Source organism: Notothenia rossii, assembly GCF_949606895.1.
Source record: "Notothenia rossii genome assembly, chromosome: 2".
NCBI classification, from domain to species: domain Eukaryota; kingdom Metazoa; phylum Chordata; class Actinopteri; order Perciformes; family Nototheniidae; genus Notothenia; species Notothenia rossii.
The window spans coordinates 66,520,927-66,533,811 of NC_136904.1; the positions used below are offsets into that span (position 1 = coordinate 66,520,927).

Sequence of the window (12,885 nt, forward strand, 5' to 3'; positions counted from 1 at the left end):
GGGGGGGGGGGGGGGCTTGGGGACCTCTGTGTCGCCTGTCAGCGCAACTTACATGATGCCATTTAGACAAGCGAACCGATCCGGCCTTTCTGCGCGACTATCACTCAAATGCGGGACATAGTCTCAATGTGTGGGACGCTGGACAAATAATAAAAATGCTGTGTGTGCAGTCCCGCACATTGCGGGACACCTGGTCACCCTACACACACAGTTCTGCCCCTCACACACACACACGCTTCAAATCAAGTTGCATAAATGCTTGAGCTAAGTTTTTATTATAATTACTGTGAAATCTGCCTATTATGTTTTCGTCATTATTACAACAAACACACACTTGCAACTGATAACACTGGCAATGATTTTAGATGTATTAGACTATTACAAAAAGAAATCATGCTTCAAATAAGTGGGGGTACGTCCAACGCCCACTACACCACTGACTGCAACTACAAAAAGCTAAGGTTTGTTTTCTCATCAGGACATGCAGACCGGCTCAAACAAAAGATTTTTAAATCATCATCCTCACGATCATTTAATGTGTCATATGTTCGCCAAATTGACATGAAAGCACTAATAAATGTAGTTTCATCCACTTGAGTTTACAAAAATAATCGATTTGTTTTTATATCACATCCGACGGGAGGAAATTCAGCAGCTCTCACTACCGATTTGTAATCCTAATTTAATCATCATCTTCATCACGATCATTTATGTTTATGTTCGCCGAATTGACATGAAAGCACTGACACATATGAATATACTGTAGTCAACTTCATTAAAACGTTATTAACGTGCCTAAACTCAGTAATTCACCATTTCTACGCATGACAACACACTTTGTCCGTGTTTGGCTCTCTCGCCGCACAGTGAAGCGTTCCCGCATTGACGTCACTTCCGGCTTCCCCCAAAACCTCAAAATGAGTCGAAGGAATTTTCCCGCGATGTTCGAAATTATTGATATTTATCGGAACGGTATCGCTTTTTCTTTTTTAAACTGACGGTTCGAGATTACTAGTAGCCCACTATTTCATTGCACAACAGTTGTTGGGTTCGTGTCACAGGCTCTTTAAGGAGGAGCAGCTTGGGCGCATTGTTGTTGCCAGTCTATGACAGAACACAAGCCGCCATGAGGTAGTGTACTGTTCAGGGACGAAGGTTCCCTGGCGCGCATTCTTTTCTATGGTCGAGAGCTCTAGTTAGATTCAGGGTCCATAATGTTTAGTCTCACTGATGAAGAATGTTGATTATTACACTCCGAACTAGTTAAAACCTCGAGCTACAGAAAGAGTTCTTCAGAATTGGTTTGGCAACCGATGTGTCAACTCGTGACACACCACCTGTCTTATAAATTCTCCGGCCGTAACTCCAAATAAACCACCAGTGTTTGCCATCAAAGCTCCAGCTCTTCTCGTGTCTCTTTGACTCCTGACTCTCCATAGCTACAGAAGTTTCCCCCACAATAGTGTCTTTAAACACTTATTGCCTGACACTGATAAGCTGCCTGATGTATTGTGAACCCCTGCTGTTAAACTCTTCAAAAAACATTATGGCCAGACAGGAAGTGCAAAAACGACAATCCTTTTTCCTCAAACAGTCCAATTGCTTGAAACAGAGGTTGGGTAAGGGGTTGGCATTTTCTTTACTACTACTGCATCCTATCACAGTTTGAATGACCTCAGGCTGAATTCTTCACAGTTTTTCCTTAAAAAAAACGAAACAATTTTCTAACCCATTGATACAAAATACTTGATGAAATTACCTATTTTGCCACGGGGTGTATTGTTCCCAGACATTTCAGAATGCTAAATATGTGTGCCTCTTCACTTGTTATGTAGCAAACCTTGCAACAATGTCATAAACGTATACACCGAAAAACAGAATAAATAATACATTTAACTCAGTGTTAACACCATGACATCTTATCCAACTGCTGCATTCTTCTTTGTCTCTTCGATGTGTTTTACCTGGGGTCCGGGGAAGCCGTCCAGCCCGGGCTGTCCGTCTCTTCCGAGGGACCCTTCACTGCCCTTCTGACCGGGGATACCAGGCAGCCCAGATTTACCCTGCAGAGGTAACAGAGATACAGCAGTGAACACAAATAATTCATTGAAATATAGTTACCAAATGACTACCTCTGATATGTTTGCTTATACTATTAATTCAACTTTCAACAAATCAACACCCTACTCTGCAGCTCTTCACAGCTTCATGCGAACGTGCTAACCCGGGTCGCATTGCTTCGAATGTGTCTTCTGCCCTTTTTGTTTTCATACTATCTTTTCAAATAAACAGTCCACTGGTTATATGCATTTCCAGCTCTGTTTGTGTGTTTTATTTTCCTCCCTCTTCTCTCTCTTCAGACAGGGCAATGACCTCATTCTGCCCTCGGGAATCAATAAAGCTGCAGCTTATTTTTCTCAAATCCTAATGTTTTCTAAAACAAACGCGTGAAATGACAGCAGAGGAGAGTAGCAAGGATAAATCCGCCGCAAATAACCAACGCTGAATGTTAAATAAACTCATTAAGACGCCTGAGGGTGTGCTGGGGCCGAACACATCACCTTGGAGACCTCGGTTCAGTCCCAGGTAACTGTACATCAGGCTTGTTCGTGTGTCTTCGCTGAGTACTTAAAACGAAACCCCTTGTTAATCAAATAGTTTGCTTTAAAACTAGAAAGAAAATGTGTGAGTTGGAGAAGGGGACAGATGTAGGAGCATGTTTAAAAGAATGACTTGAGTTACTTACAGGAAGTCCAGGCGAGCCAGAAGAACCCTAAAAAAGAAAATAATAGCCTTTGTTATGTTCAAGCTTGTTTATAGCATCCTCGTGTAATTAATTACCATAGCAAAATAAATGGACCACTTCCAGTCCACAACAGAATTGTAAATTGTAGACCTGTACAAAATACCTGGCATGCTGTTTTTATTAAACAATAATAACAGTGTTATTGTTATCAGATTATTTATAGATTGTATGGCAGCTGGACCAAATTGCCTATAGAATAAAACAGAACAAATTAAAGGATTTAAAAGTTTTTGAGTTAACCTGTTTTCTTTTCTTCATGCCACCATGGACACTTTGTTCGTCAGTTAGTCATGCAGCTTTTGTTGCTAGCTTAAGATGCTCATGTCAGCAGCTTTCCAAGCAAGACAAACTGCACTTAAGTCAAATTCAGATTAAATGTAAACATTAAAAGCGTAAGCTTTCAAATCCATAGTACAACCACAAGACACAATTTATTTTACCAAACATTCCTTCAATGGGTTTCTGGAGTATGACACATTCTGTCCTACAAAACGACTCTATGACTTTAAAGCTGCTGTTCAGATTTGTAAAGATAGAATTACTAGGATTTGTAGTTCTTTATTTAGACTCTGTATTGTGAAGAATTCCAGCCATCATTTTGGTTTAATACGCAGTACTGACCTGTCTTCCTTCAGGTCCTCTGGCACCAGGAAGTCCGTTGCTGAAACCTCCACCAGAGGCCTCCATGTCATCCTACAAACACCAACAAAGACTTCATTACAATCGGTAAAACCAGTATTTTCTTCTTTCGTTTATTTATTTTAAGATCAAATGCTGTTGTGCATGAGATGATTAACCTTAAAGGTCACCTATCATGCTATTTGTAGGCAATAGCATAGGTCTCAGATATATACAAATATATTTAAAAAAATGTCTATGAAGTGTTTTGCTCAAAATACCAAACAGATCACCCATTCTATCCACGCCTCATATCACTCCGTTTCAGCCCTGTTACTAAAGTGCTGATTCGGGGTATAAAGCTTTAAAGATTTTTTTTTTAAACAAAGCTTATGCCTGCTCATGCGGGACTCAGCAGATACTGTCCAAACGCTGCAGTGATGAAACGCCATATCATGTTCAAAACCACATCAAGGATTATTGCTGCTCAAATGCTTTTTCCCTTGCATGTTTCCCACAAGGTGAGTTCCTTTTTATTTCCTGCTTCTTACACATGCTCTCTCCAGTACAGGTTAGCTCTGTGTGTTAGCGATGCTTGCTAATGGAAACAAAGACCATATAACCCGCAAATCAAAGTTTGTGCACAGATGGAAGGCTGACAGGCAGGTAGGCCATCCAGTTGTTTTAGCCGGGCCAGCTCAGATGATTGGTCGTGCTTTTTACAGTGCTACGGCTTCCACAGATGAATTTTTTTAAAGTTATTTATTGTCAAAGTATTTAATGTATTCATTGCTATCTGCATGTTAAGAGCATTCCATGTAATATAACAAAAAGTGTTTCTGAAGTGAATTACCTACCCTACCTTTAGCTGTCATAGAGAACCACTTAACACAGACTAAATGTAGCGTTTCATTTTGTATCCTTTAATGTGAGATCAAGTCAACCCTTTTAAAAATCTTCAAGATACCAATGTAGAACTTACAAATCCGACGCGGTAGCTGGATCCAGGGGGCCCGGGAGGTCCCGGCTTTCCGACTGGTCCGAGGGGTCCGGGTAGACCAGCCAGTCCGGTCTCTCCTGGATCACCTTTTACCCCTGGGCCTCCTCCAGACCCCTGTAGGGTGGCATGACAGGACAAATAAATAGTGCATCAAACCATGGTAAGGTAAAGGTTTTTTTTGTTGTCGGGAATTTAATGCACAAAACTCCTCAAACCTTCATGCAGCATTTAGTATTTGTAAGTGTCGTTTAATAGCACGTCGACTAAGATAATAACAACAACTCATGCTCATTGTTCTGGGTCCCAATTCAGGCGTCACCAAATGTTAAACCAAACCATAACCAGCACTAGGATTAAACTTCAAGTCTGCAGCTGACAATATTTGAGAAACATTTGCATATTGTTAGAAGACACAAATCCTCTTTGATGGCTGACGTGCTGGAGCACAGTTACCTGCAGAGAGGAAGACTTAGGAAAGTAGGAGGAGGATAAATAGTGGGGCAGCAGATTTGTGAGAAAAGAAAAGTCGGAGCTTGGCTGGATGAGAAGAGCTTTAGAAACAGTTCAAAGATGATACATTAGTCTCGTTTCCAAAAAGCACACCACCAACTCACTGCACACTTATCTAAATTCTGTGATCCTTTTTTTCTGTACTACGTAACCTCTATTAATGCTTACAAAGACCCATTGCATTTAGCTGTGTTTTGGACTGCAGGTGTAAATGTAAAGGGGCAGCTAGTTAAAGAAAGTTCAAACTTAAAGAAAATCACAAGTCCTCACCTTCTGTCCAATTGCTCCTGGAAGACCCAGCTCACCTGCATCACCCTAGTGTAGGGAAGAATAGACATATGTTAATACAAACTTCAGTTCAAGTAAATCCTCCATTTGCATTTTTGTTTCCTTTTTTTGTAAGGACATTTCATATTTTGTCAAAATAGGATAAAAGTGTTCATGGCAATATTTGTGGAAACAGCATCTCAGCCTAAAGCCTGTGGGTGAGCCAGATGTCTAAGAGCCAGCGTTTAACAACACGTTTTTAGGCACAGATTACACATCACATCACAGCGCTAAAAGCAAGTCGCCAAAACCATTGTTTTTATTTGGTACGGCTCACATGGCATAGGGTGTTCTAGATGTGCATTCAAGTTCAAATCACACATGGCTTGCACGCACAGCCCTGCTTCACATGTTTTTGAAGTGGTTCATCTTAGTGAGATTGGGGCCCTTTAAAGTCTACACACTTCAATACAAGCCATATCAGCTTGTCTTTAAGCTTTTTGCTGTGTAATATCATAACATTTTTAGAATTTGAAAGGTGTGATAGCGGTGAAATCGATGCTAGTTAGCCAAGCTAGCACTAATTCCCACTGGACATATTCTTTCTGCTGTGTCACTGACTGCTTTCTTCTTATCACACATTCGAACACTGGAGGATCTAGTTAGAATTAACTTGATCTCTTTTAGGGTCCAGTTGTGATGAAGGCAAAAGACCACTGTCAAAACTCAGTGCAGGTAGTCCTGTCACTTCCTCTATTACTAACCCAAATCAAAACATTAACGAAAATAGAGCTTGCTCAAATCATAGATCATGTCATGTCTAATGGCCTGTGAACTATATTAGTACTCGTCCATACATACTGCACCAAGTATCAATACTGTCAACAATACCAAGGATATGCACAGGAAAACTATATTTAATCCAGTAAGATTTCAATACATCTAATGTTCACACTATTAAGATGCATATAGGGGTGCTAACAATTACATTTAGTTATTCCCATTAGAAGAAACAATTATTCCCAAAGTCATTACCTTTTCTCCTTTGGGAGCAGACGCTCCTGGGCTGCCGTCAGTCCCTGGAATACCAGGCAGGCCCTAGAGAGATTTGGTTTGGGTGTAAAGGAGTTGTTGATTAGGTTAGAGCATTATTTGGATTATTAATGGTGTTTGGAAACAAAGAAATCGACACCTACAGGTTGACCAGCCGCACCGTCCTTTCCTGGGGGTCCGAAGGCCCCAGAACTCGATGCTGTGCCTGTTGTAGAGGGACCAGGAGACCCTGGGGGACCAGGGGGACCTGGTAGGCCAGGCAGTCCCTACAACATCAAAATAATTATTTAGCAATTAGGCAATTTATTGTAGTCCATGATGTGTTTGCAGAGCTAAGATCTCTAGCTACGTTTTTTTCTTCTGTAATTGGTTTGACAGTAATCTTCATTTACAGATGCTGGTTACAGTCTTACAGCAACAATGATAATATCCTTCTTTACAAAGTTAATTTCAGTTTAGGGAGATTCTCATTTGACTCACCCGAACAGATTCCAGATCAGGGAACCCTGAGCCTTCCATGTCCACAAAGGTCTGCAATACATAAACTGATGTCAGTTTCATTCAACAAATCTCTGCTGATACAACATCTGTCTGACCATGATGAGCATGTGACCGAGGTCAAGCGGAACTCACAGATCTGATTCCTGGTCCGGGAAGTCCTGGTGGACCCCTGGGGCCGGGCTGACCATCTCCACGGTCTCCCTGCATGCACGACAGACATTATTTTAATAAACATAGCAATAATATTTGTAATATTCGTTATTGTTTTATGTAAGTGAGTGTTTTACCTTGTCTCCTTTAAGTCCAGGATCACCCGGGGTTCCTGGGAAGCCAGGGGGTCCCTCAAGGCCCTGTGTCGAGATACATAATGTTAGGGCACTCATGGTGTGACAACAAGGGAGAAAGTGTATGGATCTATTTTAACAATCCATCAGCACATAACCTTTGACAGATAAGAGCTAAAGTAATCAATAGTGTTTTTGGTATTGTGCAGGAGAAAAAAATACGTACGGTTTTTCCATCCTCACCAGGATCACCCTGTGACAAAGAAAACATGATTACACATCCTCGAAGACACATTGTCTTTTTTTATATTTAAAATGGACATCAATATTCACCCATATGTCACATACATTAACATGTTTTAACATATTTAAAACTGAGGTGGTAACTTTAATTGTTATACATTTTCTGGCATGCTTGAAAACTTGTGATTTGTGTTTTAATGTAAAACGTTTAACTGAAGTCTACTCACTGGCTCTCCATCAGTCCCTGGTGGTCCCTCTGGGCCTGATGTGCCCGGGGGTCCAGCTGTTCCTCGGGGTCCGGGAGCTCTGGAAGCCACTGAGCCGTCACCGCCAACTGTAACCTCAGTTGCGGCCCCTGGTGGGCCGGGGGGGCCGACGGGGCCAGCAGGGCCCGGCTCTCCCTTCTTTCCGATGTAGCCGAAGCCGGCGCTGCCCTGGAGGAAACCAAGCATCGGAGACATTATTTGACAGTGATTACTAATCAATTCAACACCTCTGAATTCCCATACTGTGAGGTGGTATCAGGGTTCCTTTTGTGAGGGACTGTGCTGCATCACAATACAACTGTAGCTTTGTTGCTAGGTGACTCAAATCAAAAATACAAAATGTAGATGATCTCACCTTTAATCCCTTCTCCCCCAGTTCTCCCTGAAAGGTGAAAGAAGAGTCTTCATTAGCTGTCTAGTTCAACTTAAAGCACTATCATCCACTGACATGTATATACTGACACATTCACTGGTAGAGAGCTTGAACTGAAACACATCACACACTGTGCACACTTCCATTAGTACGGGTGGGACCAGTGGGATTTCATTCTGTCTGTATGTGTGTGTGTCACTTTACCTTCATTTAACAATACATATACTTGACTTACTGTTTTACAATCTGCTGACACCTCTGTGTTTATACTCATTACTTCTAACTATGCATATGTATTTACTGAATTTATATTCAGTTCATTCATTAGCAATACTATCAACCACAAATTAATAATACTTTATTTTATTTATAATGTTGGCATTTATTTATACCTGCGCCATAGTATGATTTAGATTCTTGTTTTGCGTGATTATCTTTGAACACATGAAGTCATTTTGGGAGCCTTTTCCTTCCAGCCACTGCTGCTCTGTCATGGTTGTGCAGATGACAATAAATAACTTTTTGGAGGAAATAATATATTAAGAACAAAATATTTTTTAGTAGAAACAACCCTTCATAATAAAACCTTATATTTTATAATGGAAATATAACTTTGGTTGGTCAATAGAAACAAGTCAGATACATACCATGTATGTAGTACCTGCTACTTAAAGTTTTTATTTTTTGTAAGTTTTCTCTTTGTGTATCCCCAGCTGAATCTGTGTGTGTCAAATCAATGATGTGTTGACTTTAGAGAACTGTCCCATTGTATGACATACTGGAAATACTGCCTGTCCGTATACATAACCAAGAATACAGCGTATAGAAATGTGATCAAATAGATTAAATACAAATTGTATAAGAAAGCAATATAAATAGATTCCTTGACCATATAAGCATATGATTGCAGAACATTAGGACTATTAGCTCCCTCTAGTGTTCCTCTGGGATGTGTCAGCCCGTCTCAGACCCCTGCTGTTACTAACCCTGCCCACCCTCTGCGACCTTCACAAGGAAAAACTAAAAAGGAAATCTTGCATCATCGGTGCCTCCCCCCCTCTCACTGCATGTCGGTCCGAACCTTTTCTCCACGGCTTCCCCCCCGTGATCCGGAGCCAGAGCTGGAGGTGGTCTCTCCCTTCGGCCCGATCGGACCCCTGTCTCCTTTCAGGCCTGAGTCCCCCTGGCTGCCCTTCTCTCCTTTAGCCCCTGAAAACAACGACAAAAGTTCAGAGTTATTAGAGCCCTCATGAAACGAGCTTTCAGAAATGATATATGTTTGAATCCAAGCCCCCAACAAAAACAGTACCCAGAAGAGGAAACAGGAAGAGGAAATGACTTTTAGCTTGATGGAGTGAGAATCCCTACCTGTGAGTGTGTGGCTGTAATATAAAGGCCCTGTGAAGGTTCTGAGGAGGATACACCTTCACACACCTGCATGCACCACCTTCCCCATATTTATATTATAGTGTGACCTTACACTCTTCCTGTTTTCAGTAGATTCTATATACAACGCAACCATCCCCTTCAGTTGTGTGCAAAATATTTCCGACAGCTCTGACATGCACAGAAACACGGTGCTTCCAGTGTTCCAGTTCAGGGAGTTTTGCTATTTACATGCCTCTAAACTAATACATAAGCATGAAGTACTCACTGAAAAATGAACAACTCATATCCTAGCATTAGCATCCTAGGCTAAAATGCAATTATGTTCCAATCCTTGTTATTCTTAAGGAATAAATATCTATGCATGTGAAGCTGAACCAAAATCAGTTTCCCTAGCCCTTTGTATCTTCTCCCCTTCTCTCCCTCAAACGCACTCTTCTATTTCCTCTCTTTGCATATATTTTCAGAGGATTACAGCATGAACGGCCCAATGTTCCATTCCCCTGGCTTATTTAGGAAGATACACGCCACCCTTCATGAGTTCAGAAGCAGAAAGCATTGGGATTCATGCATGCTGCCGTGCTTTCAAGTCCATGTGAGGTCCTGCATGAGGAGCACACATGAGGCAGCAGAGCCTCAGAGTAGAGAATAAAAGAGGAAGTAAAGCATGGACGCTTGTCTCTTTTACTCCCCCCCCCCCTCGACCCACCTGAGGACCCTGGCAGCCCGGGTCTGTTCTCCACAGAGACTGAACTGTGGCGTGAGTCACTTGCTGCACACAACGTAGAACACAGTGTTAAATACAGTCTTTAGATTGACAGCATTGTATGGAGCAGGGGTGTCCAAACTACGGCCCGGCCCGACCATTTTGAATCGGCCCTCAGCAAATAAAAAAAGTATAATGAAATATGGCCCGCAAATTAAACATCTGCTATTGTACTTCTTAAATGTATATATGTTCGAATATAAAACACAGTATTCATGTATTAATAAACCCAATTTTCAAATAAATTCGGTCAATTCAAGTTGAAAACATTTTCTAACAAATCTTAGTTGATAAGAAAAAAGCCCAATAATACATTTGCATAACAACATTGAAATAATACACTTCATATGTCTTCTTATTATCAGCAATCTGAGCCTCCTGTTTCAAGGAATTATCTGCTAAAAAAATATATGAAAGCTCTGTTTTTTCATCAATAGGCGCTTTCACACCAAGTACTTTGCCGTACTTAGTTCATGAGAACTCTTTAGTTCTCATGAACTAAGTACAGATCGCGTTCACACCGGAATAAGTCCCTGGGGCAGGATTAGGCAAATGAAGCCGCTGACGTCACTTCTTTTTCTGCTTTGGGTTTACTGGCAGGCCGCAAACAACTTCACGGCTTATACTGCCACCCGAAGTCCCCGGCCGGAAGTCCCCAGAGTTACCCCCGAGTAAATCGCCAGAACGCCGACACCTCCTCATCTCCACCGCTCCCATGTTTTCTTTTGTGTTGCCATAAGTTAGTCTCTCTGCGTTTGTGCGCTGGGCTAATGCTAAAGCTAATAAGGCTAATGCAAGCAAATAAAATGGCGGCTTCACAAAACTTTTTGGGAGTTTTACGCGGCGTGGTTTGCAATCCGCCCAGCCTATCAGAAATGGGAACCTTTTTCTCCCATTAAAGTCTCTGCTTTCTAGCAGGGACTGAAAAGGGGGTGGAAAGGTTCTCATGAACTAATTTCTAGTTCCGGATTTTTTTGGTGTGAACGCAAATTTTCGGAACTATTTCGGAACTATACTGGGAAAAGTACTCCGGTGTTAAAAGCACCTAATATCAACCATCATTTACCTAAATGTTTTAGAGTGTTCTGACTTGTAACTTATGAGGCAATATACCTCTCCTCTAGTGAGTGGCCCAGCCCTTCGAATATTTTTCTGTATGTGGCCCTCTGTGAAAAAAATTTGGACACCCCTGGTATAGAGTAACATTGCTGAGGTAAGCAATTTTTATTTTTTAACATTCAATTATGGTATTTATTTATTTACTTGAGTCTATAATATTCCTGTAGATTAAGCTAGAGACTAGACTTTCAAAGCTAAAACCATCCTCAGACTTAGTTGGCACACACTCAACAAGAGTAATGGTGCTTTACTTTTGTTGGGAACAAGATGTCTCTGCTCTGTGTTTCCCCTCGCTATATTTTGGTATAGAATTGTCCCGAACATAGCAAAATAAAATCCAGGCAGAGGCATTGTGCCTTTAAGTAAAAATCCAATTGAGTAAATAAGAACAGTTTTTTACTCATTCCAAGTATGCTTCTATCCAATGTGAAATCAACTCTCACAATAACTCGACTAGACGCTGTGTGTTTGCCATTAAAATCATGCAAACAAATTATGTTAGCACAGAGTAAAGTATGTCAGAAATTTTTTCACCTTTCTTTTCATAATGAAAGTCAGATTGTTTGATGTCTCTGCACTTTTTCTCTTTCATCAACTGATCAATACGCTGTTCCTTTTGTCAGCTATTAAACTTTAGTACTGTGTAAAATGTCTATTTGGTACTATCTTGAATTAACATCATGTTTTATTTTTATCTTAACTTTGGCCAACAATATTGCATTTAAAATTATATTTTCATTGTGTTTAATAACGTCAGTGCAGCCTTTTATTCATGGAGAAAAAGGATGATGACGAACATCTTAGTCATAGTTTTCATAGATGAGGAGTGCACTAAGAACCTGCATTTTACTTGGCATTAGTGTTGACACCACTAGATGGTGCCAAAGTATTGGATCACAAAGCAAAAAAAGGAAATCTGTGTCACTCTATCTGTAGGCCAATCACTTATTCAGATGGGGATACATAATCTGTAAGGGTTATAAATATGATTTATATAAACATATGTAGACTTCAAGTAAAGACAGCAGCAGTAACATAATATATATTTGAATGTAATTCACAGAGAAAGCTCAAACTAAACTGACACTCCAGTGACTGTTGCAATATTCTTCATGTCCACTAGATGGAGACATCAGAGAACATTTTCTGCAAGCTCTGGCTGGCTCAGTTAAGCAAGTTGGAGGAAATTGAACACTGCAACATGTGCCATCATAAACTCGCCCGCAGCCCCCCCGACCATGCCCAACAGGTGAGATCTGTCATGTGTCCGCATGCGGAAGTACAACATCTATCTCCCATCTCTCAAAACTACGTTATAAATGTATGAAACAAATATCAATATTTGCGAAACAGTAAGAGTAGATTCAAAGGCCTCTGTAAAAAAGGTCAGGCATGAAGAAGGTACATAAACATTTTTGACAACAAACAAATGCAGTCTTTCAGTCCAGAAAAAGTCACCTGTGTCTCTTTCCGTGAGCACCTCGTCCTTCTTGGAGAGTGGAGGCTGCTGGATTGGCCGGGAAGAGGGAGGAGTGGTCTGCAGGTAAATAAATACACAGAGGAATTTAACAAAGTACATTAACTCAAATATTGTACGTTTGAGGTCCATGTACTTAACCTTAGTATTTCTATTTTAGTATATAAAGTATTTAAAATGAAAACTTTCTCAGCGTCAATTCACTTTATAGAAATA

The 12,885-nt window shown here is 40.8% G+C and overlaps 1 protein-coding gene and 1 long non-coding RNA gene across 9 annotated transcripts in view; one reads left to right on the top strand and one right to left on the bottom strand.

Moving 5' to 3' along the window:
• LOC307028254 overlaps positions 1–12,885 on the top strand; it is a 157,205-nt gene that overhangs the window by 138,871 nt on the left and 5,449 nt on the right. For 4 of the 6 annotated variants that reach the window (XR_013804906.1, XR_013804908.1, XR_013804909.1 and 1 more), the window contains 4 exons: positions 1,981–2,071; positions 3,442–3,532; positions 7,524–7,752; positions 12,316–12,735. This is a non-coding gene — a long non-coding RNA (uncharacterized lncRNA). The remainder of the gene's footprint in view (positions 1–1,980; positions 2,072–3,441; positions 3,533–7,523; positions 7,753–12,315; positions 12,736–12,885) is intronic. The other 2 variants (XR_013804907.1, XR_013804911.1) reach the window with 1 other exon arrangement.
• Positions 1–12,885, bottom strand: part of LOC307028251 (uncharacterized protein) — a 93,303-nt gene that overhangs the window by 16,870 nt on the left and 63,548 nt on the right. For 2 of the 3 annotated variants that reach the window (XM_079663106.1, XM_079663104.1), the window contains 16 exons: positions 12,651–12,729; positions 10,017–10,079; positions 9,003–9,130; positions 7,904–7,930; positions 7,510–7,716; positions 7,266–7,292; positions 7,043–7,105; positions 6,888–6,956; positions 6,735–6,785; positions 6,398–6,520; positions 6,237–6,299; positions 5,205–5,249; positions 4,407–4,538; positions 3,428–3,499; positions 2,747–2,773; positions 1,965–2,063 (listed from right to left, as the gene is read on the bottom strand). In XM_079663106.1, the coding sequence (XP_079519232.1) occupies positions 1,965–2,063; positions 2,747–2,773; positions 3,428–3,499; positions 4,407–4,538; positions 5,205–5,249; positions 6,237–6,299; positions 6,398–6,520; positions 6,735–6,785; positions 6,888–6,956; positions 7,043–7,105; positions 7,266–7,292; positions 7,510–7,716; positions 7,904–7,930; positions 9,003–9,130; positions 10,017–10,079; positions 12,651–12,729 (1,275 nt within the window). The remainder of the gene's footprint in view (positions 1–1,964; positions 2,064–2,746; positions 2,774–3,427; positions 3,500–4,406; positions 4,539–5,204; positions 5,250–6,236; positions 6,300–6,397; positions 6,521–6,734; positions 6,786–6,887; positions 6,957–7,042; positions 7,106–7,265; positions 7,293–7,509; positions 7,717–7,903; positions 7,931–9,002; positions 9,131–10,016; positions 10,080–12,650; positions 12,730–12,885) is intronic. The other variant, XM_079663105.1, reaches the window with a different exon arrangement.